The 27,245-nt window shown below is 39.7% G+C and overlaps 2 protein-coding genes across 4 annotated transcripts in view; one reads left to right on the forward strand and one right to left on the reverse strand.

Annotated features, from left to right (window-relative positions):
• Nucleotides 1-7,253, forward strand: part of pth1r (parathyroid hormone 1 receptor) — a 43,548-nt gene extending 36,295 nt beyond the window's left edge. For all 3 annotated transcript variants that reach the window (XM_083991968.1, XM_083991969.1, XM_083991970.1), the window contains 6 exons: nt 170-230; nt 1,438-1,504; nt 1,665-1,759; nt 2,511-2,652; nt 2,967-3,008; nt 3,096-7,253. In XM_083991968.1, the coding sequence (XP_083848094.1) occupies nt 170-230; nt 1,438-1,504; nt 1,665-1,759; nt 2,511-2,652; nt 2,967-3,008; nt 3,096-3,461 (773 nt within the window). In that variant the 3' untranslated portion in view covers nt 3,462-7,253. The remainder of the gene's footprint in view (nt 1-169; nt 231-1,437; nt 1,505-1,664; nt 1,760-2,510; nt 2,653-2,966; nt 3,009-3,095) is intronic.
• A 195-nt stretch (nt 7,254-7,448) lies between these two features.
• On the reverse strand, nt 7,449-19,098 carry tmie (transmembrane inner ear; the record flags this gene model as incomplete). The annotated part of the gene is made up of 4 exons (XM_083991025.1): nt 7,449-7,762; nt 12,761-12,910; nt 15,152-15,269; nt 18,988-19,098. 4 exons carry the CDS (start codon nt 19,096-19,098, stop codon nt 7,449-7,451), a joined length of 693 nt encoding a protein of 230 aa, XP_083847151.1.
• Between the last annotated feature and the right edge of the window lie 8,147 nt (nt 19,099-27,245).

Consider the following 27,245-nt stretch of genomic DNA (forward strand, 5'->3'; position numbering starts at 1 on the left):
CACACTGTGCGTATAAGTTACATAAGCACAGCGCATACAATGTGGATGCTGTGCTCCCCAGGCTCTACCTGCCTAGCATATTATGGACGTCTATTTTGAAAGCATTAAAAGTAATCTCAAGTTATTTTTAAAAATTAAATGTATTCTTTTTTCCTCTTTTATTTTTCAGGAGTACCGGCTATGTTTGTGACAGTTTGGGCAACTGTGAGAGCCGTCTTTGCAGACACAGAGTAAGTGAACTGCACAAATAATGAGACATTATTCTTACTAACTTACTAACTTCAGCGTAGAGAGGCTGAGGTCATTAATTGCTTGAGGCAAAGAAGGCACGCAAAACAATGTCAATGATGTAAGTCTAAATGTGGTTGTATAATGCTGTGTCTGTGGAAAGAGTATTGCAACAAAAATACCTGTCTGCACAAGAATGTAGTGTCATAGTCAAGACCACCTAACCCAAGACTAAGACCAAGGGGGTGAGGTTTAGGTTAGACCGAGACCAAGACCTTGAAAATGTCTAAAATCCTAATTCTTTTAAATGGTGAAATATGCATATTTTCCTTCATATCCTTCAATCCATCAATCCTGATTACTACATACATTTCAAGTTTTTGTGATAAACATTGAAGACAGGGTTGAAAGCTGAGTAAAAAAAGAATCTAAGTGAAGTCACCTGTCTTTACATTGGTCGTCAACCATGGTCAAGCAGTGAGGAAACTGGAACTGAGAGCTCACGGCTAAGCTGGTATCCAGCAGCTGTCTAGTGGAGCGAAGCCACATATTTCTTTTTGTCGTCTTCAGGAGAGCAGCAGAAGATTTCCGCCTCCCTTTTGAGCTTTTTTTGGACAGGAAAACAAACCAAGCATGATAATAACCACATCTCTGCCATGTGCATGTAGCAGTAATTGGTAGTATGGAGGAAGAAGTAATGGTAGTAATTTTGTTAAGAAATTCAAATCCACTATAATGACACAAAGGGTGTCAAATTGGATATAACTGAAATGACGATTTATGCTGTTTACCTACAAAGCTATGACATTTTCTTGCTGATGAAAGCCACACATACAGAGGAGATGACCTCAGTGTCCTCAATGGGAGGTTAAGGCGCAAGCAAAAAGAAAAGGTGCAAAAGCCCTTGAACACTGAGGCCACTTGCTTTGGTAATGGATCAATGTAAGTCTGGAAATTTCATGTAAACATGTATTTTGACAAATTGAATTCATGTCAGAATGGTTTCATATGATACTTGTGTCCGGCACTTTCACATGAAATTAAACAGAGGGGCGATAAGGTCAGTGCCTTGTGCGATTCTCTGTCTTACTGCAGTGATCACTAGAGACATGAAAGTGGAACAGGGGGGTCATGCATCATCACATCTGCCATCTTGATCCCTACTTATCTCTTGCTGATCGCTGTTTTGTTGATGTTTATCTGCTGCAGGTGTTGGGACTTAAGTGCAGGCAATTTGAAATGGATATATCAAGTGCCTATCCTGGCGGCTGTAGTGGTGAGTACCCTCTCGCTGTTTGCATCTTTGCCGTGCTGTAAAGGTAATGACAGTGTTTCACTGCACCTGTTGGATTACAGCTGCTGGATAAGACGCTGTATTACTATATGCTTGCAGTGACACTCGATCACAACCTTCCATCTCTCTCTTTTTTTCCCAGGTTAACTTCATGTTATTTCTGAACATCATCAGAGTCTTGGCAACTAAACTACGAGAAACAAACGCTGGACGGTGTGACACGAGGCAACAGTACAGGTACTGAGGACTGGCATTGTGTGAAATTATTATTTTCTTTTCAAAATATTACTAGAGCAGCCACTTGTTTTGATTCATTCATCATATGACGAATTTATATCCTGCATCATGAAGCCATGAATGAATTACTCCCACTCTGTTTCCATCATGAGGAAGGCTCAGGAAATGGGGATTGCAGTGATACATAATAATGTCCCATCACTGTCATGAACCAAAGGCTGCAAGTAAAGATTATTATCAAATGAGGAATCAGTCTCTTATAATGCATTATGTAATCTATTTCAAAATCGCAATGAATAATATTACATAGTAAATAATGCTGCTGTCAGTAATGGCATCTCAGGTGAAGGTCTTTGAATTCCTTGTTATGACTCACAGTCCAAAAGTTTTCAATTCATAATGACTTTATAATGACTTATAATGAAAAAGGAGCAAAATTTCACATTTGAAAAGATGGAAACAGCGAATGTTTTGCACTTTGGCTTGATGAAGTTCACTTGAACTCAAACAACCATCACTTGCTTAAGTACTCGGGACTAATTTACTAATCAACTAATTGTTCCACCACCAAATCAGATGTAACCTTTTGCCGAAGTGAAGCCCTTAAAGTATAGCAGTCTGTAAACAAAATGAATGGCTGAATAAAAGAATGAATGGTTGATCGAATTAACATGCAGAAATTAGATACTTTAAACTGACTCTACTGTATGTCATTTTGTTCAGATTTGTTCATTATACTCTGCCGTTACAGAAAACTGTTGAAGTCCACACTGGTGCTGATGCCACTGTTCGGTGTCCACTACATCATATTCAACGCCATGCCATACACAGAGGTGTCTGGAGTTCCCTGGCTGATCCAGATGCATTACGAGATGCTTTTTAACTCCTTCCAGGTGAAGCCGCTGTGGTGGAAATGTCTATTTACCTCTGAGGACCTCACATTAATATTAATGTACTGTAACCTTTCAAGCTGAACAAAATCTGATTGACCTGATCTGGATTCCTCAAGGTTAACATGTCTTTATCACCGAGAAAAAAAAAGGGATCAATTGTGACTTAATGAGGTATTCAGTTGTGGTTAGAACTTAATTAAGTTAAAAACCAATAGGCTGGTGGCTGATGGTTTAGAATACCATAGGGAATATCAATGTAAGTGGCTAAAATGTCATATTATCTCCACACTAAAGATAGCTCCTCTCTTTTCCAGGGATTCTTAGTGGCGATTATTTACTGCTTTTGCAACGGGGAGGTAAGAGAAGTTTCGTATTTTATGGCAAAAATTGACTGGCATGATATTCAAGCTCTTGACTGAATAGCCTCTTCTTTCTTTTCTAAGGTACAAGCCGAGATCAAAAAGTCCTGGAGCAGGAGGACTCTGGCTCTGGACTTCAAAAGAAAAGCGCGGAGCGGCAGTAACACTTACAGCTATGGACCTATGGTATCACACACCAGTGTTACTAACGTCACTGCCAGAGGACCGCTGGCCCTCCACCTCACCACAAGGCTGGGACCGGTGCCTGTGAACGGGCACAGGAACCTCCCCGGGTACGTGAAGAACGGCTCCGTCTCAGAGAACTCGATACCTTCGTCGGGACAGGAGCTCCACATTCCCGAGGAGGAGCATTCTGCCCACACGCCACGGCCCTGCGAGGACGAGAAACCCTCACCTGTGGTCGAGGAGGAGAGGGAGACAGTCATGTGACCGCTGTGTATAGGGATGAAAACTGGAAAACAAAACAAAACAAAATCATAACACAGTCTCAGGATGGTCTGCCAGTTTTTTTTTCTCCTGTGAATCGAGCCAGAACTTCAGCTACTGATGAGGCTCAAGGCAAAAAAAAAAAAAGAAAAGAAAAAAAAAGAAACGGTGTATCACTTCCGTGAGCTGGGCCACCTTTATTTGAGGGATGATGACCCTCGCTGTTGTGGCAAACACTCTCAACCCCGTCAACAACCACCTGCCACAGTGAATGTGTAAAAGGCTGAAAACAGACTGCCGTTTCTTATTTCATTCCCACTGCCATCGTGTTTTTCTGTTTGCTTTTTTGGCAGACGTCTTGTGCATAAATCAAACTGGGATTAGTTAGTAGCAGTAGTTGCCAGGAACAGCCTTAATCACCTATGTAAAGCCAGGTTGGTTTTTCGTGCACTTAGTGGCACACATGTGGGGCAATTTCATCAGCATTAAGTCAGTGTTAGTAGACGAAGTGTAGACTCTGTTTAAAAAAAAAAAAGTATTATTAAAGCTACTATTTTGAGGGATCTGTTCATGTTCTCTGACATGGTATCTCATTTGCTCTGCATTGACTTAAATCCACTTCAGTGTAAAAGGGAAGGTACTCAGGTAATTGAAGTCCTCTGTTGTTGCACACCTATTTTTATACATTTAAAATGGTGTTTTTAACATGGTCAGCATCTCTCTCTCTCTCTCTGGGGGGGATGCTGGTATGTTACATAAGGCTGTGTTGAAATACTCTTGTTTTGAAGAAAAAAAAAAAGTTGTATAGTCTGTGCTGTTTAGAAAGACCCAGTATTCATCTCTTTAATTGTAACAGATTTCAAAGTGTTCAAATGAATGTTTCATATTCAGATTCTCCACACACGCACACACACGCACACACACACACAACATGATGCCAAAGTAAGAATATCTGCTCGAGAACCGTCTCTTTCTGTGGGTTGAGCGTCAGCTGAGGTAAAGAGGACCTTAATGGAAATCTGACAGAAATAGTATCAAGTGTTCTCACGCATAGTTTTCAAAGATGAAGAGACCCCACCACCACCACCACCACAACTCCACCCCATTTAAAAACACAGGGTGCAGGAAATGGTCATATGTTCCAGTGGAATCTTAATTAAATGAGGAATCCAATATAATCTCAAATTCCCCTGGAATTCCAAGAGCGATGTTATTAGTGGTGGATATGAAGGAAAACCCAGAGATGAATAACACACAGTAATTTTCACAGATGGTCCAGTGTTATGCTGCTTTTTGATGTATATATACAAGTCACAATGTTTACAAAGATCAGAAATACATTCTAATTGTGAGCTAATAGTGTTCATGTGTATGGATATGTTATAAAGCTATGTTTCAGTGTATATATTTTTTTTCTTTTTTCTTTTTTTTTCATGTGTTTGTTTACGGAATGTTTGCAATATTTGATTATGTACATTGTCCAAAAACAAAACTGGTGAATATATTTACAGGTGATGGAGGGCATTCAGACGAGCATTTAATGAAGCATTAGACAAGATATCTTAAACTCTGTAACTTGTTATTTACTGCACTTGACCTGCGTGGTTAGCAGGTTAGGTCACATACCCTACTACATTACCAAAGAGAAAGGGCAGAATACGTGCTGCCAGCGTAAAAGGTTATTTTGCAGTATTTTTCATCCACCGCCTTGTTTACAGTGACCAAAGAGTCTTAAAGTCATCCTCTCTCCAAAAAGCTTTTAAACAAAATTAAACTAAAAGTTTTAAGTTAAATTTAAAGTATTTGCTACTGGTAGTTAGTGCAGGAGGTGTCAAGATATAAAATAGTTGAAATACAAGCCCTTTGTTGATTCAGGTATTTAGAATAAATGTTCAGTTACATGTTAACAGAAGTGAAGTAAATGAGAAAACCGTCCATGATCCTCAGTGGCTCAGTAACAATGAACTAAGACCATCAATATTAAAGGCAGTTTTGTTACTCCTAAGATTTTTTTTGACTTAACTTGGTCTCAAGAGCTGAATTAGTCACAGTTTTGTTTGGACTAACATGTGATGGATTTGTGATTTAGCTCAGATTCAGCTAAACACAGTTTTACCTCACATAAATTCCAACTAATATGTGACCAAAGCTAATATTTGCTCTTGTGTGCAGTGTTATCCCATGTTTTTTGTTTGTTTTTCTTTTAATTTCTGAACACCTTTTGATGGTAATAACTCTTGGCCTTCATGCTGTCATCTGCTCTCAGTCGCTTCACACAGACTGATTTACGCTCCCAGCTCCTTGATTCTTAGATTCCCAGATTCCCAGATTAGTGCCCCCACCAGTTGCTCAGTCCAGTTTGGGTGCGTGCTCTCGGCCTGGTCTGATCAGTTTGTATCACCTACAAGCCCACCCAGCAGATTTACGTCTAAAAGAGCAGACTTTAAAACTTTACAACCTGTCTGCTGTTTGTTAATTACGCAGTTGTATTTGTAAGGATGAGTCTGGTAATAATTTGTTTCCAACCCCACGAAAAGACCAAAAAAAAGGACAGAGAAAAAAACTACATTTACCTGCCTTGTAAAACACAAATGAGCCACACATTTTTATTGGGTGACATGTTCCCTATTACAATGTACATGGGCACTGTAGGGTTGTTTTTTTTCCTTTTGTTTGTTTGTTTTCTGAACCAATCCCACAAATACCACCCTGGATGTGCATAAATACTCACTAGCTGACCAAATGTGTGTTAATCTCAGAAACGTCCCTGACAAATGCACTATTTACCCCTGCCTGAGTAACATGTGCTAAAAGCTACAGGGCCCTGGTGCTTTGGGAAATTACACTGCCTTTCTTTTTGAAAATTAAACAACGCATTTGTGACAAAATTTTGAACGCTTGTACTTTTAGTAGGAATAAATTAGATTTTGGACAAGAGACAAGTGCATGGTTGGAAAGTACTGGGATATATTTTCAGTCTTTTTATGGTTTTTTTTAATAATGAGGAAAATATAAAATCATTTTAGAAATATCCACAAAAATCCTCATCTGAGTCAGACACTTCCTGTTTCTGGTCAGACAAGTTTAATTTTGATAATTTGCTGTAGAATTCAGAGATTCTGCGTTTTGGCCTTTAAGGAACTCTAGGTTGGACCCAACAGGGCAATTTCCATGGGGATCGGTCATGATTGCGACCCGCTGAAAAGGATTCACTAGAACAGTAATTACAGATGGCTGCAGGCCACGGGGAGGAAAGGGAGAAGGAAAAGGTTGAGAGAAACCTCTTGTCACTTGACGATTAGATGCATCTTGTCCTTACAGTGTTAATATGTAGGAAAAAAAGACGTTTTTTCATCAAAAGGGCGGGGGCGGGGTCAGAGCATTCAAAGCGTTTATTAAAGTAACACTAGGAAAATTATATATGAGCACTTTAATACCCTATAATACAGTATTTTGTTCTGATTGTATCATGTAAAATGATTGTGTTTTGGAATCAAGTGTACAATAAGGCCAATAACCATAGAGCTAATGTTGTATTTCATTGTTTTCAAATACCTCTCATGGAAGTATAAAATGTGTTTAATTGTCTTTTATTTATCTTGTGCCGAAATGTACTCAGTGGAGTGGACATTGGTCTTCATGCTTTTTTTAAGAGACACATCTCACCTTCACATCACTCCAAAGTGATGTAGGCATGTTGTAGATATCAGTGTAAACTTGGACTCAAATAGGAAGATGTTTTCTGGTTTCTAATGTTCATCAGTGAATTGTGAATAAGTCAATAAATCTATAATTTTTCTGTACTCATATTTTTGCAACTTTCGATGACTTTCTAATGTAGACAAAATATCCATACTGCATTTTGTTATATATAAGCTTTTATTTTAAATATATTGTCATACAAATTTAACTCTAGAAAAAAAGAAGTTCCCAAAATGCAATGAAAAAGTTTTTTTTTTTTTTTCAGTGTTCGTCAATGGAGGGTAGAGTTCACTTCTGAGATTTCTTGGCTCCCCCTTTAGCCCCTCCTTTTACTCCTTTATCTCCTTTATCTCCTTTATCTCCTTTCTCACCTTTGTCTCCCTTCTCTCCAGATTTCTTCCCTTTCCCCTCACCGTCCTCTTTCTTAGATGCTCCCTTTTCACCCTTCTTCTTTGCTGGTGCATCGTTTTCATCTCCTTTTCCTTTTTCTTTGCTGTCCTTGCCCTCTTTCTTGCCCTCCTTGGTCTTCTTCGCTCCTTTATCACCATCCACTTTCCCAGAGACTGTTGTCACCTCCTCTTTTTCCTCTGCTTTTGGTGCAGCTGCAAGAAGAAGAAAAAAAACACAACACAAGGGTTAAAGGCTGCATGGCAGCATCAGGTATCATCAGGGTCCTGCCTCTAAGGGTAATTGGTAGGAAGAATTAAAGCGGACAGAAAGCCAGGCTAAGTAGGTTGCGTGTAATGAAGGCACATCTGTTTCTATCTGTCCTAATAAGCATGGTCTATTTATTCTTTTAATGGGATTGTTTGAAGGGTTTTCAGAGTGAGAAATGGAGAACAAAGGTTTACAGTTAGCTTTGTGTGCAGAAGACAGTGTTTTTCTCATTATTCTCCCAGAGGTGACACCCAGAGTATCTACACTGGTGATAACAGAGATAGTGCAGATGAGCATCTTTATTTTGTCAGGTTTAGTTTGATACATTATGGTTGCAAATAATATAACACAAGCATTTCAAACTATTTCACTATTTTAAAGTCCAGTTTGACATTTTGGGGAACACACTTAGAGTAAGATGAGAAGATTCATAACAGTCTTGTGTCTGTCCAGTAAACATAAAGTTTCAATCAGCATAAAGACTGGAAAGAGTGAAAAACAGCTGGCATGACTCACTTACTAAAATAACAGAATCTGCTTACCAGCAACTGTAAATCTCAATAATTACAAGATTATAACTCATTTGTTTAATTGTACCAACAAAAAAAAACCCTAATAAAAAAAGCCGACAGAGAATGACGACGACACGTTTGCGCTCCTCGCCAAGATGAGGCCCAACATATAAACTGGTGGGAAACCATTGTTTTTATATTTTGGTTTTGATGTTGTTTCCTTTGGACAGAGCCAGATATGATCAGATTTTACCACCAACTCTGGGTTATAAAGTATATTTTTGCACATTTTCAAAAAATATTACCCCCTGACTGTCCCCACATCTTCTCTGAAGCAGTTACAATATCTCCAAATCTGCATGATAATTTACCTGGAAAGGCTGCATGTGGAGATCTTAATTCATTAAATGTTCAAAAGCCTTTATGCTCTGTATCCAATTTGTTTAAGAGTTACCTCTAATTGTTTATATGGACATTTATTTATTTTTATATTTAAAAACTAAAGGCAGTTCATGAGAGGAATTCATTTTTGTTCATTTCTAGGAACATTAAATCACAGCAGTCGTTTTTCAGGCGTCACATTTCCCAGACAGCTTTGCAAAACAAGAGCTGCACCCCTGAATTAAAGCTGACAAAGCTAACAGGGTCCAACAAGCCTGCTTTGAGCTTTAAGCAAGACTTAACAAATGACACCTGACTCTGTAGATCAACAAGAAAAAGTGACGTTATTTTTACACTTCAGCAACTATTGTTTAAAATCTGTGAAAATTGCTCAAAGGAAAGACACCAGACGGGGTTCATGGAACTCCGTTGCTTCCTTTCTTTTTTCTCTCACTCTCTTTTTTTTCTTTTTTTTTCCAGTAGCAAAGCAAACATTTGCCCGGTGCTCCACAAAAGCTTCAGGGACACTGGATACACAAACAAAGGCCAAGAAGCCAAATGACAAACACAGACCAAATGTCAGGAGTTGCCGGCGGGGGTCAGAGTAAATCTGAAATGATTTTGCCCCCGTATTTTACTGTGTTGAATCCAGCTGACTTAAAATATTCAATCAACCATCAGAATGTTTGTGAATGGATTTCTTTGTTCTTTCCAATTTTTCCTGTTTGTCCTCCCGTTTCTTTTTATACCAGTTGATTGTAAAAAAAAAAAAAAAAAAAAAAAGATATAGGCAGGTTAAAGCCAGGGCTGATGAGGGCGTGTAATTAAATGTTAGATTTCAAATCCCTCATATGACTCAGACATTGTTCCAACATTGTTCTGAACTTGGAGGGTTGCTGCCTTTTCACTGCCCCTGTGTCCTGCTATTTACACACTGTGTGCACTGTAGTGGAATAATTAAAGGTTAACATTGCCTTCTACGAAAGGTCTTGACCCTCACACCATCACAGAATGTCAAAAGTTTAGCACAGACATAACTATACAGCTTTTGAGGGCACTGTGCCTTTTGGCATTTACCCCCCAAAAAAAAGAAAAGAGAGAGAGTGGAGGTGATTGTCAGGATTGTATATGTGATCTCAGAACATTGGTTAATATTTATGTATGACTTGTAACCTGACAGAATTCCTTTTCAGTCAGCATGCTGTGAACCATGAATGACCTTTGCCTCTCTGCCCAGTCAGAGCTACGCAGGGACAGATGTGTGAGAGATGCGTTCGAGGTCCTACAGTAGTTGCAACAGTTAGGTCACAACAGTACCTCCCATTTTCAGCCACAGATGGAAATATGCACTTTGCACCGCAGAAGAATCGGGTCTGCCGCAAAGATGATGGTGTAAGTAAAGGTGTTGTTCACAACTCAGTTTTTTCAGCTCTTGCTTTTATATTGAATTTGTATGAGTGCTTGTGGAGGAGATGGAGAGAAAGGGATGACAGACAGAGGCTAGGACTTTGTTTCTTTCCTCTTCCTTCTCACAATTTGAGACACATATTGGCTGTGAAACTGGAAACTGCCTCAGTTTCTCATATTTTATCTCAGATGCTTTTAACAGTTCGGTTAAGTACGTGCAAATGGAAGCACACACAGAAGCTAAATGTCAGACTTCTTAATAGTGCAAAAATGTATGTCAGATTTAACTGAGAGTTTACACAATACATGTTTCAGTATTTCTAATTTGATAAGCAAAAAATATATTCATTCAGGCATTTCTTGATCCTCATTTCTAAGATTTAATTACCTGTTCAGTTATAGTGGGTGTCATTTTTGCTGTTTTTATTGTGAATTTAATTCGGCATTAAGATGTTTAACGATTCTTATCCAACAACACTCATTCATATACGTGAACATTTGGTTTGTCAGATGATTATTGTGTGTTTCATCTTGCATACTCCAAACACGATGTAATCACTGGAGAAAAGCGGCAATTTGCATATTTGCACACATTTATGTTCCCCTCCTCATTAGTTAACCCGGCAGCAGGCATCACACTGTGGTTTGTATGAAGTTCATGGATGAGAGCAGCTAATAAATATGTGTTCATCCTCACTCTTTATACAGGCCACAGTCTGTGCAGCCCCTTCAGCCTCTCTCACAGCCACATGGTTGATTAGTTAGATAGTCACGAAAGAGGATTTACTCCAATGCATATTAGATCAGCTCTATATAGTGACTCTGGGGACCGGGGAGATATGGACACTCTCTCCACAGTAGCTCCATGATGTGAATTTGTTTTCTTTATATTATCTAACACAGATCTTATTTGGCACAATTTTCATGCAAGAAATAACGTATTGACAGCTTGATGCTTTTTCTTGCATAATTAATTTCACAATAACTGTTGACTGTATTCACGTAGACGACTGCATAATGTTTCATCCAGAGAAACGAGACGAGACAGATGTCAGTCCCTATCTGTCACTGTTCTTAACCTGAAAAAGCCACTGTTACTGTAAGCAGCTGAGATGGATTAGCAACACACCAAATTCATCAGAGAGAATGGGGGGGGGGGGGGGGGGGGGGGAGTAAGAGCAAGAACATTCATCCACAGATCAGTGCTGACATCATATTTAATTAAGAGCAGCGGGAGATAGTGTGAATGATTTGCTTTTGTCAAAGCTAATCTGAGGAAAGAAAACAGAGAAAAGACAAACACAGAGAACAGACAGGCATGCTGCATGCATTATTATTTCTCCACTGGTGTAATGTCCACAGCAATTTTCTGTCTCACAAAAGATATCTACGTCATATACTGTTGACATTTCTGTGCAGATATACTTGAAAATAATATGTGCATTTACATTACTGTAAAAACATCTAGGCATTAGGAAAGAGGGGAGCCTCACAAATTACAAAAAATATAAACTATGTAAAAAGTCCAGCTGCCCTAAAGGTGTTGTGTTTTGTAGCCACATAGTTTGTAATGCACACAGTTACTGTCACGCAAAGTTTGTAAAATTAAAATATGCTCTATTTTCTGACAATGATGTGGTAAGCGAATAAATGCAAGGTGCATTTTTATTTGCCATGGTGTTACGTAAAGGAAGGCCAGATGGACTAACTGCAGGACAGATGGATGCAGGATACATGAAGGTGACTTTTACAGTGATCACCAATGTATAACATAGATTTTCTTAAAGTCACTTAGCCAAGAAAAGTGTCTGAGAGAAGATAAAAAGAAAAGGAGAGAGAAAAATCATCCCGACTCAGGCAAACTGACGGAGCTGGAGGGCTCTTCGTTGACCCTAACTACTGAGAGCTGGCTGCTGTTTGTGCTTTGAGGTTGGACCTGCTCAGAGACTGTCTGTACTGCAGAGGCATCAGAGGTAGCTGGAGGAAAAGTAGGAAGAGAAGAGAAGAGAAGAGAAGAGAAGAGAAGAGAAGAGAAGAGAAGAGAAGAGAAGAGAAGAGAAGAGAAGAGAAGAGAAGAGAAGAGAAAATTTAGTACAGAGAAAAACACAGAGCAGATGAAATGTAACCAAGTGCAGCGTGTTTTGTGATTTGTGGGGTGAGAAGAAGAGACAGTGAAAACTTCAGAAATTAAAGCTGCCCTAGAAAAGATGTTATGTAAAAAGACAGCTGTCCTCTTAGCCTTAATAACAAAGTGAGACTACAATAGCGAAGTCCTGCAAGACCCTTATTAAAAACTAAAAATGTATAAATATGCTCCTCTGCCCACAGACAGAGACCCAAATCCAACAATCACAGAGTGGTCTGCTGGGGTATAAAGAGCTGTTCAGTGATGTTACAGGACTTCAGTGTATGACCGTTGAAAGAGTTTTCAGACATTTATCTCCCATTCTCTCATTTACGGCTACAAGTATTTGAAGTTGCTTCAAACGGGGAATTAAAAAGCAACTGTGGCACAAGAAGCAACGAGCCGGGCGATTCCAGGAAAGCGCCACAGCTGACATCAGAGTTAGAGCTCATGCTTGTTATTATTACCAATTTAATATAGTCATATTAATACTGGAAAGATATTAAAGAGGTACTTACATCCTGGGATCTCAGTCAGCTCATTCAGAGGTGGCACTGTCTCTAATGTGTTGGCGTATTTCTTGGCGGCCTGTCGCTGTGCGCTCCGCGCCTCTATTTCCTTTTTGGTTCTTGGGATTCGACATTTGAATATACAACACAGAGTGATAACTGAAAGGGAGAGGAGCAGAAACACAAGAGGCAGTGAGTTGAATTGAAGATGTCACCTACTGCAATCTCTATTGAACAATTAGTACGGATTAAGTGGATTAAAGGATCACGTTTTGACTCCATTGCCCAAGATTCCTGCCTCCCTCCAGTACAGTGCCACAGCAGAGGTAAATGACACGGATACAAAATTCAACAGGAACACTTCACAGACGTAATGATCTCACAGTGGACAGTATTTGTAGGAACAGTCTACAACTCTATACAAAAGAAATCATCCATGAAAACTACTAACAACAAGGTCAGTGTCTAGTTGTGTGGCGGCATTGGCAGCATTGCTCTGTCTGTTGGTCATCTGGCTGGTTGGTGAGTCGGCCCATTACTTTAAAGGGAACTGGATTCAGAGAGCCATGGTGATATTTTGGTGATACTTTTAGCCCCACCAACAAGTCCAACCTTTCACTCGTCCTGTCTTATGTCTCAAAACAGTAGCCTATGGTTTTTCTCTGGTAAAAAAAAAAATTCCAGACATTCATGGTTCTAAAATGATGAATCCTGGTAACTTTAGGGATAGGGTTTTTTTTGTTTGTTTTTACTTCAGGGCCACCATCCAATTGTCTAACTATGTTATGAAAGTCATTTCAATAGATTGATTGGATTTTCTTCCTCCGTTAAGCATTCAGGGTAAACTTCGGTGGTAAAAACCTGCAAAACAACAACATGTTAGCATTTAGCCTACAAACATGCACAACACTATTCTGAAACTTAGGACACCAAAGTCATTTGTCTGATCACTGGAGGTTGCAAAGAGTTGTACATGTGCCAAGTGGCAAGTCTCATGTCATGGTGTGATAACAACAACAACAAAAACAACATTGCCTCTCTTGACACAGATGAGAGAATTTGTGAGTCTGGGATTGAGAGAGTGACAGTAGCTTTTTAATTTCATGGCCACCCACATCAATAAGTATCTCACCTGGACATGACACATCACCCAGTTGGACAAGAAAGCACAACAGCGGATGTATTTTGTGAGACTGAGAAAATTAAGCATGTCACAGAGGACTCTCAGCGGTTTACAGCTGCATCACAGAGAGCGTCTTGACCAGCTGCAGAGCTGACTGCTGGACAGATCGTCAGGGTGCCCCTACCACCGCTGCAGGACATCCAGTGAAGTAGAGTACACAGACTATACCCCCCAGGGCGAGGGACAGCTTTTATCCTCAGGCTATGAGACAGATCTACACTGGCCCTGGCCTCACCTTAACCCACCTCACTTCAGGCAGATGACATACAGTCACACACTTAATCTTGTACATGTATGATGTATTTTGCAAATTTAATTCTTCAGATGTTTTATTCATTTTCTTTGATCTCTAGTTATATTTTATTCATTTTCTGTTATGATCATTGCATCTTTAATGCTATGGCATTCAGAGTGGTAGGCAAAGGATAAAATATAATTGTGTGTCACATGAAGTTTCTCCATGTTCTATGTAGAAATACTTTTCTATAATTAACATGTGTTTTGCACATAAAGAAAATGAAAGAAAGAAAAAAGGATCAGAACAGAGTCAGTCATATCCAGACTGAGAACTACATGTGCACAAAAGTTAGCATCTTTTATTTGTTTATGCTGTTTGTGAGCTTAGAATTGGCAGTGGCTGAGTGTTAGCATTTTGCACTAATGCAAACTAATCTCTGCACAAACAGGGTTTCAGGTCTATCCTGCCCACCCACCCATCTTGTCCAGTTGAAAGGCCTGGTTCCTGGCTGCAGGTCCAAAGGTCGAAGTGTCGTTGTTGTGCCTACAAGCAAGGCAAGACTTGTTTTTTCCCTCTTTGGTTAAATAAAAGCAGAGCTATTTGCAATGCCACATATCATATAGAGGAAAGTGAGAACATTTATATTTTTGTAATGCTTTACAAAGACCAGACCAGAACTATGTCTCAGGCATATTGGATGTACTGATTTTGAACAAAATAAATGTATATCTACTTTAATGTTACATCCTCTTCCCTAATTGTTACTGCTCTTATTTGAATGAATTAATTGAGATTGATTGATGTGATCTCTGTCTCGATTCCATGTCTATTGACATCTTATAACTGCCAACCACACTGTGTTTGATCACACTTTTAAATTGCATGCATCTTTGGCCGGTACTTATTATTCATAATAAATGTCTGTTTCAAGAACAAGTTGTGAAGGCAACAACAAAGTGATTTTAGGGGATATACTGACCAACTGCCAAGGCAAACATTGAAAAGATGCCAATGACCTGCCATAACCGCAGCCCCCAGAAAACAACGGTCTCTGAGGTCACAGGGTCCGGCTTCTTTGGGGGATCTGTGGGTAAAAGCTGTAGGGGAAAAAAAGAGAAAATAATACTGAGGTATCTGCACAATATGAAACAGTTTTACAACAGAAAGCATTCCTCAAGGACTAAAACAAGATCTCAGGCTTCACATTTTCTAAGAATTATGCACATTTCTCTGTGTGATCTTTAGACAATGTATTGTATAGTAATTGACCCTTCGCGTAAGCCCTGCCCCCTTGGTTACTGTTGCTACGCCGGGCAAGCTTTCACTCCCAACCATGCTCCTGGCAATATTTGGTATCGATTTCAAAGGAAATATCAGCAAATTTCTGGATAAACTGTTCTGAGATAATAGAGAGAAGAAGTCACAAAGATCATTCAGAGTTTTCAGTGACGTGACTCGCGCAGGAGGATAAAACATCTGTTCAACGACACGACTGGACAATGTACAGAGCAGCAGTAAGGACCGGTAATTTTACCGTCTATCAACCCACGAAGACTTAGGTCATCTCACTGGTCATGAAACGTTGTCAAACTGCAAGTTTTTGGGCGATTGTGAACCACATACAGCTTTCGCTGCTGTTTTTTTTTTCTCCCACCGCTGTATCAGTCAGTGAAAGCAGTCCCTGGAGGATCCCTCGCCTAAAAGCTCAGGTAAAAGCCGTAAAAGTACAGCTGTCATTTCGGAGGTGAACATATGGTTATCCCCATATTTACACTTGCTCAAGTCGAAAAAAAAGTCCGCTCGTATCTGAACATCTCTATATTGCTGCTGCCGCCGCCGCCACCGCCGTAGTAGCAGCAGCAACAACATCCTTCTCTACAAACAAATGTTTTTCGTCCTAGTCTCAAAATGTGTCCACAAAAGCAAACGTAATGACTCAACTGCCGAAAGCTTGCCAGGCCTATAGTTACGGTTGCTAACGTAGGATTGGACAATAGCCGTTTGTGGGAGGAGTTGGCGAAGGGTCAATTGGTGTGGGAAGTCACTTCTTCATCTTTCTGACCTCCAATGAAAATGATGAATCTTTTTTTGAGTCTGATGCACTATACTACTGCAGTCATACATTGTCACAATTCAGATATGAATGAAGCATTTGATGCAATCTTCAGAAGGGCTCAGATTCCCTTAATTATCAGTGTGTGATATATGCACAGTCATAGATAAAGGTTTTCAGTGGTAATCCCAGTCTTCTCTCAGTGCAGTCTATCCGCAGCAAGCACGCATGTAATGTCAACATGTCCATTTTATTTGTTATTTTTCCGTTTTATTAGACGAATGAAATTGAACTGACAAACAGTTCCTGGCATACGGAGCACCCCAAGACCAAACCACAAAGCTAACTTGGAAAGTAAAAGTTGTTTCTTTTAAAGCATGGGCAAAAATGTAAAAAAAAAAAAAAAAAAAAAAAAAAAACTAAAGGCCTACGTGCAAGCTGCCATGAAAAGAGACACCAACATAACCTGTGGGTTTTTCTGCCGCTGTCTCCACCTGAATCTTCCGTTAGGCCTACAGCACACCAGCATAGAGCTGAGGTCTACAGCCTGAATAAGCTGGTTGTAGGACTTTGCCTGCAACTTCTATGAATTTTCATAATTGTCTTCAATGCTGTAACTCTCTGCTGCACAAAGACCAGTCAATAGTGTCCAAAACAAACACTTGGCACTTACAAAAACACCCCTATTCAGAGATGGGGATTAGGGAACTGTAGGAACAAACAATGTGTTTATAACTGTATGTGTGTCTTTGCGTTCAGATCAATATGTCTTGGATCAGCCAGCAGAATGTTCCCTGATAAAACCACCGAGAGGATTTCTCTCTGTCTACTGTGTATCGATCACTTGATTGAATCATACAAGATTGTTTTGGAAACTCAACACTTTAGTCCATACAGCAATGAGCAATGGAATCAGCAATGGATCAGAGAATGCACGTATATTACATTTGTAGTCATTATTGATACCACCATTATGAGGTAAAATAGAAAATTGTTCCAGGAATAACCTGATGACCGATTGAGGATGAACTTGCATTAGAAATGAATGTAAATATAACACAAAATAACTGCAGTCAAAGAGCATCATTAGCCCTTTCCAGACAGAAAATATAAGTTTTCATTTGGGTTGACGTGATGGGAACTAAATAAATCGACAAGTTATGTTATTTTAATGGTTTATGCCAGTTGCCTTTCTTGTCTGTGCCAATAGGCAAAATAACATGCTGCTTATTGCATCTGATACTCTTCAAAGAGTCAACAGGGCAATATTTGACAGAACAAACAGTCTTCGGGGCCTCTGTGCTGTTTGTCCTCTGTGGAGGACACAAGAGGGTGCAAAGAAAAACAAAATTGTCTGAATGAATTTACGTTGTGCTTGTGCAACTCCCACAGACGGATTAGCCTTGGTGAGGATATTTAATACCACTTTTAAATAATAGCATTTTTTTCTCTCTCTCTTGGTTCAAGAGTGATTATGTAACACAAGTCATTCTCTCTCTAGAGGTACTTAGTAGGATTAGTGGCTCTAAGCCCTAAAGTTTCCTCTTTAGTGAAACAAACTAAGAAATGCTGAAATTTATTAGGCTAAATGTTTTGTTTGGTTTGTAGTTGGTTGTTTTGCTCATTACACATTCAGCGGTATGTCTCTACGGGTTACTCCACACACAAAGGACCAGTTACTAAGTCGTCCTTTACGAAACTGATATCTTAGGTGCATATGTGTCATATGAAAACGGAATTTAATGAATTTCCTTGATGTTTGTGTCTACAATATTTATTTATATCTTGTTGCCCTGTATATTTTACCTGAGGTTAATTAGCCATGCACATTGTCTGTCCAGTGATTGACACCTGCACATTCTGCGACTATGGATCCGTCTCACAGCAAGTGTTATGGGCATCATCTGTCAACAAATGGAGCTTGACTCTTTCCACTTTTTGAAAAAGCTCTCCATGCGTCATACCAGCAGCCACAGGGAGGCTGTTTCTGGAAGTTTCTTGTACTTTCTCTGACCTTCTATGATAAGCTTGTTTGTTTGTTTGCTTGCAGAGGGAAACCTCAGTGAATGTGAATGTCACATTTTAAAATAGGCTTTTATGCAAGTAAAAACAAACACAGTGTAATATGTTCTCTCCTTATGACTGTATGAAGGAATATAATCCACAGGATTACTCTCAACCTACATTTTTTAACAGTATTAAAGCTGTATTTAACTCCATTGTCACGGCTGCTATTCCCGTGGTTTGTTTTGAGTGTTTTTATACAGAACTAATGATTTTAAAATTGGTAAATTGTTCTCATTCTGATACAATAAAATGAGTGTTTTGTTTGATATTTATGGGCTATTTTGTCTTTTCAGTCATTTGAAGAAAAACATGCCTATTCTTCTGCCTATTCATTATTTCATTACCTTGTTTTTGTGGAAACATAATGGATCTCAGCTGCTAGTTTTGTAGTCAGAACACAATATTCTGTGCTATGCTAAAAAACAACTTGTCTGTAGCAGGACTTATCTTACTGACCCTCGTGTTTGAACCCGTTTTAACATATGTAAGACCATATAATGTATCGGGTTTCAACTCTAGCTCGGTCACACCTCTCATCTTGTATGGCAAACAATGCAACAACTCTGGCGACCAAACAATAAACATGAATCACATACAGCTTCGTCAAAGCACCTGCACCCATCAACAGAGAAACCCTCAGGATATTCATCCTGAGAAGAACCTGTGGAGGACACAGTGATGTATCGGGCTCTTACCTCAGGGTCCGGGACCTGGGAGAACACGGAGGACAAGCACTGAGACAGCAGCACTGCTCCCCAGCCCCGCAGCAGGAGCTGAGTTGGATATACAGGCTGATCCCCAACCATTCTCTGTCCCTCTTTCTCCCTGCAGCCACCCTGCCCCCTCTCTCTCTCCCTCTTCCTCTTCCTCTGCTTCTTCCTCTTTCTCTCTGTCTGTCTGCTTGCCTGTGCTGGCGCCGTGTACAGGACAGGACCACAATGGCCCTGGGTGATTAATGGTCACTATGGTGCTGACGGCGTCCTCCCATCCACAGTTGTCTGCTGCTGTTCGCCTTTATCTCCTCTCCTTTCTACCACAACACTGCAGGCACCCAAAGATACACTAGTGGTCACCGCTGCTGCACCCAAGCTGAAAGCTGCTCCACTACAATCGAGGGAGCCAGCCCTGCAGTTAGGGGACATTAATTAATTAATAGACCTGGTGTGGTTTACAGCCAGCTCATCCTGCTAGGGACAGGCAGTTCACACACTGTAGGGGGATGGGCAACCTACAGTTAACCATGAGGTTGGGCAGGGAAGCAAATGGCTGCGAGCATTATCATCTTCTTTGCCTCTGGAGTGTGAAGCAATGCCCACTGATTGTTTCTTCAGTGTGGCAAAACAGCAAAAGCGGTCTTGCTGTGGAATCTGATTTCTTTATACACCTGCCTAAGGACAAAACAAAAAGTTAGAGTTGAATTACTTTGGCAGCAGCCATTTGTGCTCAAGTCAGAAGTGAAATTAATGTCATTTTGAGTTATTTTTGCTTCTTTTTTGGTGTGATGCCCTTAATTCATACAATCTCTTTCTGTTTGCAGTGATGGGAAAAGGGTCAGCGTATCTTTTGGTCATTGGATTTTCTTTTGATGAATGGGAATAAAAAACAAAAATCATTGGTTTATTCTATTTTTGTTTTGAAATACAAAAAATAAAATCAAAACACAAAGTGTTCTTTTTTTTGAGTGTCAAAGAAGAATTAATTAAAATTTAAAAAACTGTTTCAAGTTATACGTCACATCAAAAAAATAAAATCAGCGGTCAACAGAAACAAATAAACAAACCAAAAACAATCAAGGCAAGAGCACCAATGAGCACTATGGTATCTGTGACTGTCGTTCTGTAGAACAAAATCTACTCAGATATATCTGACATAGCATAATGAGGACATCTACAGAAATGTGTAGGCCTACGTACATCTGAGGTGGCAACCAAATTATGAACCTATATCTCCCCTTTTCCCTTCTTCTACTCTGTATGTTGTGAAGGTGCATGTGTGTGTGTGAAGACAAACAGGGCTGTAGTCCCTGGCCCGCAGGGCAGGAGGGGACCCTCAGGAAATTATGGAATACTGTTTCAAAATAAGCCTAGAAAAATAGCTATGTAATATTTGAGATTGGGTAGGGTGGTGGTGGTGGGGGGGGGGTCCTAAGATTATCTTGTCCCATCCCAGGCCCAGGTCTTATAGACCAGTCTAGCCCACAGCAACAACGTCCAGTGTCAGAATATGTAAAAATAAATAAATAAAAAACGTTTTTTTTTTTTGTTTCTGTCGTCTAGTGATTTTATTTTTGTTATATGAAATAGAACATGAAAATCAAAAAGTTTTTACATTTTAGTTAATTGTTCTTTGATAGGCTAGGAAAGTGTGTTTCAATTTTATTTTGTGTATTTCAAAATGAAAATCCAATAGGCTAAACCAATAATTCTTAGTTTTTTAGGCATTCATCAAAAGAAAATACTCATCAACTTCCAGGCTATGACTCAAAATAAGAAAATACAACCACTTAGGCTAACTATTCCCAGATGTGAAAAATAAAAGTAAACTTTGTCCCTTGTAAATCTGTATTTTGCTACACTTGGTCTGGATTGATGTCCAATGTCTTATTCATACACAACTGTGTGTGGTTTAAACTGCATCATTGTGTGATATCCCTGCATCTTAATGCTGCTTTATAATGCTGGTCATTAAATTTTGTTTCCCAGCCTGCGAAGCCAGCCAGTTTTCCAATATTTGTGCTAAGCTAAGCTAACTGAATGCTAGCTGTAGCCCTGTAGCTATGAGAAATAGCCTCTAAGTCGCCACCAGAAAGTGAAAAAGTGTTTTCCAAAATGGTAAACTACTGCTTTGAAATCATTTTTTCCATAATTTTTTCTGTTTTATTTTTGCAGCAAACAGAACACAGTGCTATCATAGCTCTTGTAAGGTCAGCCTGTTGCTGTTGTGTAGACCTACCTCACTTAGCCTATGATTTTCACACCTATACCGCAATAGCAGCCAGCCATCACACTTAACACCTACACTTACAAGTTGCGTAAAGATTTCAATATGACATTAAATATAGAGACTGACAGGCATAGCTACTTCTGAGAGGCGCTTTCCATGTCTGACTCAGTCATCATCCTCATGTCTCGAGGTTTAAAAGGTCCTAATAAGACATGCCATTTGTTAAAGTGGGTTCTTTGTCATTATACTTCCATTTACTACTTCTCTTGTTCTTGGGTGGGACTGTACTTTACGTAATTATCAGTGCTGAAAAATCTTGTCTTTTGAGATTTTATTTCCGGGAAAAGACACAAAGAAGCGCTCATTTGTCGCCATAGAAACTGATACACTATACATTATGTGTATTGATCAGGGAACATACATGTAGCACACTTGAATCTGACTTTCCTGATGATGATTAATAGGTGTGTCAGCAGCCTGCAGATCCATCATGACGGTTTTTGGTGATAATGAGAACCCTTGTCCCTGGCCTTTAGTCAGAAATAGCTCCCAGTGATTGGCTTTTGTCAGAGGTGTTGAATGCAATCAACATACCAATGCTACATCAACTATGTCACATCCAACACGTCATGGCATATAAGAGAGCCTACTATGTTATTTTAATTTGGTATGCACAAAGCTTATGTTTTTTTGTGTGTGTGACATTAAATATATCAGTCAACCAAGTGGTACCTATTTCAAAGCCAGCTGGAGAAAAATCCATGAAATTCAACTCATATCTAGTTTGAAAGTCTATTTTTAATACAGTTAATGCAACAAAGGGTAGAGGAAACAACATTTGGTGATGATGATGTTTTATCCTGACATTTTATTTGTAGCTAGTCACTGTGAGTCTGAAGACAGTTAAGTAGCTATTTCTGTGATTATTATTACTGTAGATCTCTGTTGTTTTTTTACCCAGTCAGCACTGCACAAGTTTATCTAACCGGAATATTCCTGATGTGAAGCTTCTCGTGAACCAACTCAAATGTTAAGTGAGCACCATTTGTTTAATTTAGTGCAATTACTATCATAATGCTGCACTTGTGACTACCCTTACTGCTCTTTTGATTCGAAAAATGTTCCTATTCATGGATATTGGTACTACTCTAAGTTTACCAATGGGAAAAGTACCAAGGGGTAAGTAAGTGAAATGTGCAGTATTATAAATATATATATATAATATGTATATATATATAAAGTATAAATTACTACCAGTTTTCAATGCTGCTGAAGAATGGAGTAAAAGCATTAGGTTGCATCCTAAAGTCATATGAGGGTCATATGACTTCTCTGATTGTAATACAGGGAGTCAAAAGGTCTCCTCCAGTGGGACAAACTCTCTGCTGAGTTAGATTCTGTGTGATAGAAAAAACTCGCTCTGAGCCATTAGCGCCTGGTATCAGGGGGTAGAGGACAAGTACGGTGGCAGAGCCTCCACTTAGGGCCTGGAAATGAGAGATACACTTATCAAATATTTCTTTTTTTCTGAATTACTGATTATCTTTAATGCAAAGAGCCAGTGACATGGGAAATAGAGGCAGAAAAGACTAATGGTGTGTTCAGGATGCAGCAGCTGACAGCAAAGAAGCATTCTTAATTTGAGTGGTATATGTGATAAAGCAACATATTGAGTTACGTATCTGGAGAGCTTGAAAATGAACGTCTTGCTTTTTCTATATTGAGTCTCATAAGATTTGCATGAATATACCATCCTTTCAACAGAGCACCACTCTATTAAGAGGGACAGTGTATAAACCTGTGCTGACACAATGAGGACCCATTAAGCATTAATGGTGGATCTGATTGTTGTCAAAACAAAGCTTCACACATTTATATTCACAAAGCATCCACAGATAGTATTTCTCTGAGCGAAAACCAACCTCCTGGGGTGTCGAGGTGGCTCAGCCGATCCTCTTTTGTCTCCCTCAATTATTTTTGTCTTTTTCATCACTGATCTATCAGATAAAGGAAAAAACTAGAAACCCTGTCTGTGATCAGTGGTGCTCATGCATGCATCCTCAGAAAGCAGCAGATCCCACTGGCAGTGATCATATTCGTGGGCAAAAGGTCAATGTCATTGTGTCAGCATGTGTTAAGGGAATTGTTTAACAAGTCTGTTTGTTAAGGCGCTTGCCCTCATGTTTCTGCTCCTCCTGCCCCGGAGCTTCAGGCAGTAGCACAGTCCTTGCGTGTCAGCTATAGACTGGAATATGAAGGATATGTGCATCAGTAAAGATGGGCACACATGACATGGTCAATGATTCAAACTTCCAGCTTCAGTACATATGTCCGCATTTAAGGACTGAGTGTAATTTATTCTCTGGCAGCGGTATGTGTTGTGTATTGAAATGCATCAATGTGCAGCTGAGTCATAGATATTGAAGTAAACCATGGCAGCTTCTTTTCTGTTATTGTCAGGGCTGTCATCAGCTGTGAAGAAGAGTGTTTCCTGAAGACACTGATTATTTCCGAGTTTGACAGAACACGGACTACCATCGAGGGGGGGGGGGGGGGGGGGGGGGGGGGGGGTTATAAGGACGAGTTAAGAGTGATGGCTAGGTTTCTACAGAGAATATGGAAGGGGGTTGGTGGGCGGAGGGGGGGTCTGTGAAGAGCTGAGGTTCATCGAAAGATAACAGTTTACTAAGAAAGGTTGTCACCACTTCAGAGTCAGTTTGTTTTAGTGTCAGTTTGTTCTCTGTGCCTTTGCACTGACTCCTACGAAATATTCCAGAGGCAAAATACAACTGGTACATTCTGCAGTAGTGTCAGCACTAGATACTGTAGCCCATGTTCCCACAGTTTTTGCCAAATACAGAACATTAAATGTCTCAAGTACAAATATTGTACAATGATTATTTTTGGTTCAAACTGCATGTTGATAGCAGATAAAAGTTTAGTTGTCATATTTGGCTTTTGACAGCACCATTGACAATAAAATGACAGTAAATCACTGACTGTCAGAGAAAACACATCAAACCTTGATGAGTGCCTAGATGACTAACTAGACTGCCACCTAGTGATGGCACCTTATTTTAAACTTAAACTTTAAACTTGCTGGAATGAATAAAATCAAAATAAAAAGAGTAAACAGTATTGACATGATAGGCTACTGTCTAAGAATATATAATGAGAAATTGCGAGTGAAGTGAAAGTTGGAAAAGTAGCAAACACAACTTCAAAAGTCTAAGAAGAGAAGAAGAGACAGATCAAAACCAACATCAGACAATCTGCCAACAGACAACCATCCTTGATTTTGGATATGAATGTCAGCAGCGACTTGTTAAAAAAAAGTGCTTATCAAAGGTTTCAGCACTGTCTTGAAGTGAAGATACAGCTCATTATTTAATTTCTACTTACTGTAAATGAGCACATTAGGACTTTGCTGTTTATTTTCTTTCCATTACATGTAAATGAGACGCACTGGGAGATGAATGGACTCATAGAGGCACAAACCGTTTTCTGGCTTGAGTAAAGTTCACAGATCCCTCATATACTGATGGCTAACTTTAACCTCTGCGTTCACAGCTCCACTATTTACTTTAGTTTCTGGATGCAGTCAATGGTCTGCAGGAAGCATTGGTCCAGAACGAGGGAATACCTCTGAGGAGAAGGATGGAGAAAGGAGTCATTCAAACCTGGAATGACAAATAGGTGAGGCTGTTTACGTATGCTGTGTTTACATAAGTTTGTGTTTGGTTTGGTGGGTTATTGGGCATTTTGGAATAAATCTACACCTTTCTGCGTAATACAGCTACATAAAACAATATTAAAATTGTTTGGCGCAGTGCAATTTATTTGAAAGTGATGACACTCTCTAATGACCGAAGTCAACAGGAGCTGTCGTATTTATCTGTGACAACTTTGGGGTTTAGCGGAAATTACAGGGTAATGAGTATTGAACAGCAATTAGCTTTATTTAAAACTCAAAAGGTGGTCGTTTTGGCCTCGTTCCTATGAAGTACTACATGTTCAAAATAAAAATAAAAAAAACTTGAAAAAACTTGAACTTTTGGGAAGAAATTCTTTACACTCAGGAACACAGGACCTCATTTTTATGTGAAGTTGTGTTTTTGCACATATTTAAAAACACAGCGAAACAAAAATGTATTAAGTGAAACATTTTCCCTGGAATCGGATGTAGTTAGGGACCATGACAAGTATTTGCTCCATCAACACCCTTTCTGACGCACATTGCTACATTTGATACACATTTGGCAAACCTGCAGGGCATGTAGTCACACAGGCTTATGGTATCTCATCCGTCCCTCCAATGACAAATCTGACTCTACTACATTAAAAGGTGCCTCACCTTCTATCCAGGAGGTATTCAACACAAGCTGTTTTTTGTTACTCTGAGCATAAAGGCTTTCTTCATCACGTCCAAACGCTGATATTTTTGTCATGTGGCACTTTCTCGCTTAGTCCAATGGGGACCTGCCAATCTCCCACAGGGTCCTGGAAGAAATAGTGCGGTATTTGAAGCAGCACACTAACTCAGCCATGGTTTTAAATTAAGCGTGATGTGGAGGGGGGAAGAGGAGGAGGGTGGGGGCTCTGCTGAAATCCTTTTGGCTACGTCGGAAGAAAATAGCTCGGATGTTAGTATGAATGTAAGGAGCCACTCCCACCAGGCTACGCATGTCCAGACAACATTTGGATCAAGAATTTAAGATCACATACCCATACTGTACATGTGTGTGACATGCTCTGGGGACTGTATGGAGGACTACACCGGGAGTTTGTGAAGCTTGAGACCGAATTCATTTCCAACCACTATTCCCACACAGCTGGTTTCAAGTCAGAAGTGATTAACAGTAATATTTAAAAGGAATATTGAAGCTTTTGGGAACTTAACTGAGGTGTTTACTATTTGGATTGGCTTGTGACACATTTACGTACAACGATCTAGAGCCAAAAAAAACAACAAAAAAAAGGAAGGATATATTGAAAACATTAAAAAAAAAAACATTTGGCGGAGATTTGGATTCCTTTTCATTGATTAAATTGGATGTCTCATTAGTTTAAAAAAATATTTTAAAAACACTTATTGCTTCACTCTATACCTGCAATGCACTTAAGGTTGCCAGAGAAGGAAAATACATACATTGATTTAATGAAATGTGACAATGACATTTATAAAACAGCAAGCAGACAAAATATGAAACCACGGGGAGACATCCTATCAGTGTCAAACATTTCTGTAATCGGTAGGAACACTTGTCTGATGCCATTAGAGTTAAGCTAAAAGCTCTACTACCCATGGTACTCAAGTGGTTAAACTCTAACTGATGTTGTTGTTGAGGGTTCGGATGAAAAATAAGGAGATCTATGTGGTGTTTGTGATGCAGAGGAGGGAGTGCCTGTGTCCTGCAGGCAGCTGTTTGACACGTGTGACAGGAGAAGGTAGGGCTCAGCTGGACGTGAGGTTGAACAGGGACCAGCCACTTCCCCTGGTTAGTGTCTTGTCTGGGCTGTCACAGAGCCTGCAGGAAAACATGCTTGACTTATCTCATCACGTCACTGCGGAGCTGCAGGTCATGGTGGAGAGTGCTCTTTAGCGATGCCCTCAGTGCCTCCGTTACCTCCAGCTGAATGACCAGCCAAGATGTGACATATAAGAGCAACATGAACATCTCTCTGCAGTCCAAACGTGAGAGTAAGAATGAGCGCTGCTATCCATAGGCAGTGTGTTGGCTGCCATGCATTGCTACTGTATATCCGTTGTGTGGTTGTATGGTTTACAGTTCCAAACACAAGAAAAGTTCACAAGTATGGGCAAAGTTGGACACAAAAATGTTTTTAAATGAATGCCAGTCCTGCTGCTCCTACCATCCTAGCGACACTGCTCAAGAGGGAGTCGAGTCATCACAGCCACAAGCAAGACAGACAAGGGAGAAGCGAAAATCTGCTTGACACTGTCACGTCGCTGGTTATACCAAATCTACCGTTGCTGATTGCACAATCC

The sequence above is a fragment of the Trachurus trachurus genome (assembly GCF_905171665.1).
Source record: "Trachurus trachurus genome assembly, chromosome: 17".
NCBI classification, from domain to species: Eukaryota; Metazoa; Chordata; class Actinopteri; order Carangiformes; family Carangidae; genus Trachurus; species Trachurus trachurus.